Source organism: Pollachius pollachius (genome assembly GCF_949987615.1).
Source record: "Pollachius pollachius genome assembly, chromosome: 5".
NCBI lineage: Eukaryota > Metazoa > Chordata > Actinopteri > Gadiformes > Gadidae > Pollachius > Pollachius pollachius.
The window spans coordinates 26,300,290-26,307,314 of NC_136938.1; the positions used below are offsets into that span (position 1 = coordinate 26,300,290).

Below are 7,025 nucleotides of genomic sequence, written 5' to 3' on the forward strand. Positions count from 1 at the left end.
ATGTCCAAAGCCCCGGCCCCCCCCGGCCCGACCGGCTACACCCCCTCCCCACAGCCCGACGGAGCCGTGGGACTTACGGCACACAAACCAGAGCTGTGCGCCTCGTCCCACCACTCGCACCCTGCGCCCCAGCCGACCCCCGGCGCCGAGGGCCAAACTTTTTGTCCGACGGCGGATAATAAACTCGGGGAAGCCGAGAATACTAAAGTGTATGGGACGTTTAAAAACGCGGCGCCGGCGGTGCCCGGCTCCGTGGCCTTCCGGAAGGACTCCTGCGGCTCAACCGGGGCTTTGCTCGGGGGCTCGACGTCAGCCTCCCAGGGCCGGGGGACGGCGGTCCATTATGGGGACCCGTTACGCAGCAACACGGATCAAAACAACGCGTCGAGCAACTGGACTGCGATGAGCCAGACCACCATCATCCTGGGCACGGATGGCAACACGTCCGTGCAGCCCGTGGCGTTGGTAAGTGATACGGAAAGAGTTTCACGCCTTATCAGCCTTAGATTGGATCATCCGGAACCTGTCCAGGCAGAGCAGGTGCATTCTGGCTTCGATTTAGCCTTTACACGTATTCGTCTAAATGTAGTGTAATTATGTGGAAAGCTGTCATCCTGTAGTAAATAATCAACGCCTCCGCTCCATGCCTACAATAGATCTGATCACTCCATGGCTGCGGAACATCGATTCGTTGATAGCATTCTTGCTCCTGCATGGCGCTCTTTTTCCATTCATCCCGGTGTCGGGTTTTTCATTTGTGACCAAATCAACTCCATAATCCAGCAGCTATAAACGCTCCATCTTTACAAAGGTTTTTTTTTACGCATGGCTGCTGTTTAAACGATAAGCGCAGGCTTTACCGCAGGTGGACGCAAGGCACTAGTTTGGATTTGGTTCCGTGGCGTTCACGCCACACAATTTATGAATGGTTGTGATTTGGATACGGTCTCCGTGCCTGCATTGCGCCACGCGTGTTGTGTCTGAGGAGGCATCCCCCCAGACGCACCCTGCTCCCGCGGGACCAGGCCCGGCTGTCCCTCACGCTGCGTAGTAATGTGTGTAGTAATGTGTTACATAATGTTGCGGATTCTACCCATTGTTGCAATCCCCAAGAGGGGCATTCCTCCTCCCCCGTGCGCGCGCATCCACCCGCTTGGTGGAGTTGAGAAAACGTGCACGCGTCCCGTGGATCTGTAAAAGCTGCACCCACTATAAAAGCTGGACCCACTGTAAAAGCTGCACCAACTGTAAAAGCTGCACCCACTCCGCCTGGGAGATGATGTGTAACGTATAAATAGCTTTCTGCTCAACGTGGGTTCATATTTCTGGTGCATTTGGTTTGAAGTCCACATTACCTTTTACACACAATTAATTAAATTGGAAAATGGGTTTCAAAGTTTTCGTTTGTTGCATTTCGTTTTTATTACTTCACAAACCACTCTGCAAACGGTGCTGTTCGGTATTTTGGTTATATATTAAATGTCACCGAGTGTTTCCTCAGGCTGACTCTGTTTTCTCAGGCTAACAATGATGACGATGATGAAGAGGGGGATGAGAATAAGGAAAGAGGAAACTGGACCAATAAGATGGATTTTATTCTGTCCATGGTGGGTTACGCGGTGGGCCTGGGTAACGTCTGGAGGTTTCCCTATCTGGCCTTTCAGAATGGTGGAGGTAAGATTCTAGCTGGTCAAAAATGTGTCGCCACAAATTAGGCCTACAATAAAGTAAAAACTAAAGCATCAGCGTGGTTTAGCCCTTGGTGACTTCCAAAGGGATGAGGGCCGCTGGTCTGTGAAATGGTCTCGATTGAGGCCTACGTGGAAAATAAGCAAAATATTTGTAACATATAAAAGCCCATTATACTTCTCCCACAGACAACGTCATTAATATACTGTACATATGTATCCTAACACTGATGATGCAGAGCATGTTGGCCTACCTCCAGCTGGTGATAGGCCTTCGAAAAATAATAAACATGCGAATTGTTATTATTGCTTATATTCATATAATTATTGTTTGCTGTAATCATTTTTGCTTTTTTTAAATCGACTATTTTTGACACATTTCTTGAGGGAAATAAGGCGAATCACTTCTTTTCAAAACCACATCTGTTAAATAATAAATAACAATAAGGTAAAACGAAAAAAAAAGGGTTCATTGCTGTTATTGCACAACTTAATCTCATATTGATTCGCTAAATCAAGCCAGGTTTGTGTGTTTCTTGCAGGTGCATTTTTGATACCCTATTTGACTATGCTGGGCATTGCCGGGATCCCCATCTTTTTGATGGAGGTTTCCCTCGGCCAGTTTGCCAGCCAGGGCCCCGTGTCAGTATGGAAAGCCATCCCGGCACTGCAAGGTAAACTGCGCTTTTACGCACAGAGCTCCTGACCTGTAATCACATTTAAACCACTGTTTATAACCAGGCTCTTCTATTTGCTTAAGAGTAATTTATACATTTCGTCTCATTTATTTATTTTAGGTTGCGGGATTGCCATGTTGATAATATCTGTCTTGATAGCCATTTACTATAATATTATAATGTGCTGGACACTGTACTACCTATTCGCTTCGTTGAAGGGCTCACTGCCATGGGCTAACTGTAGGAATGACTGGAACACAGTGGAATGTAAGGACAAAGACATGCTCCTGTTAGGTAAGACGCACACACTCACACACACTCGCACACACAGACTCACACAGACTCACTGACACACACACGTGCGCACCAATTGCACCTCTCCACAATGCGCAATGCGTCATGCCTCCCTCAGCTGAGATGTCTTACAGACCTGCAGTAAAATGAATAATGACCCGTGATGCAGTGTTTTGTTTCTGCTCAGCGTTGTCCTCTTCCTTACGCATGAACCTTCAGATCAGTGGCAACTCTTCCACCTTCCCTTTTTTGCGCGTATATACAAGATAACTTAATTACTCACAGAATCCTCCTAGCACTATGGGCTACTGTGTATAAGGCCATGAGATTCGTGTCAATCCTATATGCGTTATGTATTTGCAACCGAAAGTGTGCTAAAAAACACATTTTAGATAATAATTCGTTTAAGATGATTAAATATGATAATATGCAGTTAAATTATTATTAGTCATGTTTATCACTGCTATTAACAAGGGTTATTAGTTAGATCAAATGCAGGCTAGCGCAGGATGAACATATCTCAATACGTGATTTAATTTAGCAAAAAATATTATACAATTCGAAAAAAACCATAAAAATCCTGCTTTTCTTTTCTTCTGCGAATTCAGCACAAAAACTGCTTGCTTGACAAATTTACTGTACCGTGGTTCTGCAGTACCGCAGTGGTCCCGAGACAGACCTCTTCTGGTCATGTTCTGCAATTACACCTCCCCCCCAACACACATACACACATGCACACGCACACACGTACACACACAGAGACACACACACACAAACCATCAACTCTCTCTCTCTCTCTCTCTCGCTCTCATCTCTATGTCGGCCATTATGCTTTTGTCTATTTTAGAGTTAATAATGTGATACATAAGGATATGCTTATTGTTAAAAAGGCCACTTGTCTATTTTATTATAGGCTATTGTATATTTCACCTGGGGAAAAAAACAGTAGTAAAAAACACTACAAAAATATTAATAAAATAATAGATGCTGACCTACATTATGTATTTCAATACAGGCTCAATGGTTCTGTCACAATATTGTGGATCATTTTTTTTCTATTGGAAACGTGCACATGTAGGGCTATGCCATTTACCGTTTTACAATTAATGCAGACATTTTATCAGTTAGAATTTAAAGTGAGGAAAAACAACCAAACCGTGTATTTGAAGTGCTTCTAGGTTAGGTTTCGATGGGCCGAGGCCATGATGCTCTCAGGTGCTCTGTGATGCTGTAGGACGGCCTGTGTGTGTCAGATTCTGATGTCTGCTTATTTTATCGGAACAGACACCTGCATCCTCCGGGACAGAAACTTTTCATCCGTAAAGAACACTTCTTTCTGTCTGTCGGCTAACGCGGTCGGAAACCTGACTAAACTGCTCAACACCACCGTGGACCCCAACCAGACCTTTGTGAGCCCCAGCGAGGAGTACTTCAAGTGAGTCGGACACAGCAGATATTCACCACGGGGTAGCCTATGTTAATGTTTATGTTTGTTAATGGTTCTTCAGTTTCTGTCCGTGCGGGTCCAGCAGTGACTCTTGGGACTTCTGAAGTGACTATATCCTCCTCTCCTGCTCCATCCTCTAACCCAGTGGTTCTAAAATGGGGGTACGCGTACCCCTAAGGGTACTTTGGAGTACTGCAGGGGGTACTTAAAAAAAAATAAATATATATATATATACATGTGTTATACATTTATTTTCGCCCTGAGCCTGTTCAAATTGTTGAAGACAATAGAAAGTTCCGAAAATGTGATTTGAAAGTGGTAGAAACTTCAATCTGAGAACAAGGAGAAAGGAGAATTCTTGAGAAAGGAAGCGTATCCAGAAACACCAACGTGTTGTCAGTTTCAGGAGGAATATATTGTAATTGGATTCACTTCTTCATGCACGGACCCTCCTGGCGTTGTTCTTCTTTTATGTGGAGAAATTAGCCAACAGTTGCATGAAGCACAGGCCCATGTTTCTGACAAAATTTGGAGTATATGCACCTTTTAATGTTCATGTGCCGTATAGACAACGCCTACATTATTTATGTTAATTATATAATTTTTCTCCCAAAAACATTTGTAAGCCGATGAAGGGGGTAGCCAATTCATCTGAAAAAAGATCAGGGGGTAGGCCTACACTACTAGAAAGAGTTTGAGAACCGCTGCTCTGACCTTCCTACAGATACAACGTACTGCACATTTCCAAAGGAATTGAGTTTCCCGGTGACATCCGCTGGGCACTGGCCGGGTGTCTGTTCCTGGCCTGGGTTATTGTCTACGCCTCTTTGGCTAAGGGAATCAAGTCATCCGGAAAGGTGCGTGGTCAGCTCATTACTCCTCACCTGTTGTTCTCCTCTGTGGCCACAGGGGGCGTCCATGGACGGAACTCCTTAGTTTTACTTCTTGAGCAGTGCTGCCCTCTAGAGGATTCCACAGGTTATCGAAATGCAGCAGTTTGCCGCAAGGCCAAACTGTAGCAGCTCCAACTTTTTTCTCATTTACAGTTCCAAACAATATGTCTTTTGAGAATAGACAAACCTAATTTATTACAAATCCCATCTTATCCAAGTATATTGCTTTACCAACTAATGTATGCCTTCAATTGACCTGCTCAAACGGTTTCCACATTTTTATTTAGGGCATGAGGAAGATGTCATATTCAGCTGACATACCTGCACTTTGTTAAAATAGAAAATACATTTTTAGATGTTTCTGAACGTGATACAGCACTCAGGGATTAACTAGCTTGTCCTGTTTGTTCTGCCAGCATTTACTGTAGCATCTCTTTTTGTTTTCCTTAGCACTACTATGTATTTGTATTATATTGTATCTTATCATGTGTCTTCCACAGCTGCTGTGCTGTTATAAAGAATTCCCCCTCCGAATGATTAATAAAGTTGCATCTATCCATCTATCTATCTTCTCAGTACTTGTACTATAACCATCTGTTGTATTCCTCCTTCCTCCCCCTGCTGGTCAGGTGGTGTACTTCACGGCCACCTTCCCCTACGTTGTTCTGGTCATCCTGCTGATCAGGGGCCTCACGCTCCCCGGGGCCGGCGACGGCATCCTCTACTTCATCACCCCCAAGTGGGAGAAGCTCATCGACGCCAAGGTACCCTGGACACTATTCCCTATCTCCGAGACAAAATGCTGTCAAAGTAAAACAGTTCAATAATAATATATAATAAAGAAGTTTGCAAACGATTAGCAAGATACTAATGCCTGCGTTCATCTCGGTTCTTGCCTGGCACACATGACGACAAACATCTGACTGTGGATCTGCTCCTCTTCCGCTAACACCTCCTCCTCATCCCTCTCCTCCTCCTCCTCCTCCTCCGCCTCCACCTCCTCCTCTACTTACACCTCCGGTTCCTCCGGTTCCTCCGGCTCCTCCTCTCCCTCCAAATCCCCCTCCTCCTCCTCTTGCTCCTCCCCCGTCCTCCTCCTCAACCTCCTGCTCCACCTCCAACTCTTTTTCCTCCTCTCCCTCCTCCACCCCCTGCTCCTCCTCCACTTCCTACTCCTTCTCCTCCCCCTCCTCCACCTTCTCCTCCTCCTCCTCCTCCTGCTCCTGCTCTGTTTTAGGTGTGGAAGGACGCTGCCACCCAGATCTTCTTCTCCCTGTCGGCTGCGTGGGGAGGCCTCATCACTCTCTCCTCCTACAACAAGTTCCACAACAACTGCTACCGGTGAACCATGTGCCCCACGGCCCCCTCTGTCCATAACAAACGATCCTCATTCTTTTTTTTATCTCTTGTTCTTTCTCTATTCGTATGTTGTGTATGGGACGGATTGGAATATGAAAACCTCGACAGGAAAATTAAAGCTAACTTTTTATCAAGTTGTAAAAGTGCAATACATGTATTGGCCAGTAGGTGGCACTGCTGAACCCTCTCTCCCACCACGGGTAGCGCATGTGTTTAGATCCGTATATTCATTTAAAATGATCATGTGCTTCTACAATGAAAAGATCTGTGCGCATTTTGCTTTATTTTCCTTTCAGGGACACTATAATAGTGACCTGTACAAACAGCGCCACCAGTATATTTGCCGGCTTCGTCATCTTCTCCGTCATCGGCTTCATGGCGCACGAGCTGAAGGTGCCCATAGAGAAGGTGGCGGACGAAGGTAAGATCGCATGACGTCACACCTCAGTCTGCCGCGCACGGACCACCGTGTGTGCGTGTCTTGCCATGTATGTGTATTGGTAATGACAAACAGGCCTAGGTTTTGAATGATGCATCGCAACATTATGAACATGGATGGACTATGAATAATTACCGTGAATCCAGGATTGGCTCAGTCACCTGAATTAAATCAACCGCAGTGAATTGACCAAACCCAAGTTGGCAAAGAAAACAAAAGGAGGGTACA

The 7,025-nt window shown here is 45.5% G+C and overlaps 1 protein-coding gene across 1 annotated transcript in view; it reads left to right on the forward strand.

Moving 5' to 3' along the window:
• Nucleotides 1-7,025, forward strand: part of slc6a5 (solute carrier family 6 member 5) — a gene marked incomplete at both ends in the record, with an annotated part of 14,474 nt that continues 7,449 nt past the window's right edge. Inside the window, 9 exons of the mRNA XM_079737029.1 lie at nt 1-465; nt 1,521-1,674; nt 2,231-2,362; nt 2,486-2,659; nt 3,944-4,094; nt 4,831-4,963; nt 5,629-5,763; nt 6,237-6,340; nt 6,655-6,779. Coding sequence (XP_079593155.1) covers nt 1-465; nt 1,521-1,674; nt 2,231-2,362; nt 2,486-2,659; nt 3,944-4,094; nt 4,831-4,963; nt 5,629-5,763; nt 6,237-6,340; nt 6,655-6,779 — 1,573 coding nt within the window. The remainder of the gene's footprint in view (nt 466-1,520; nt 1,675-2,230; nt 2,363-2,485; nt 2,660-3,943; nt 4,095-4,830; nt 4,964-5,628; nt 5,764-6,236; nt 6,341-6,654; nt 6,780-7,025) is intronic.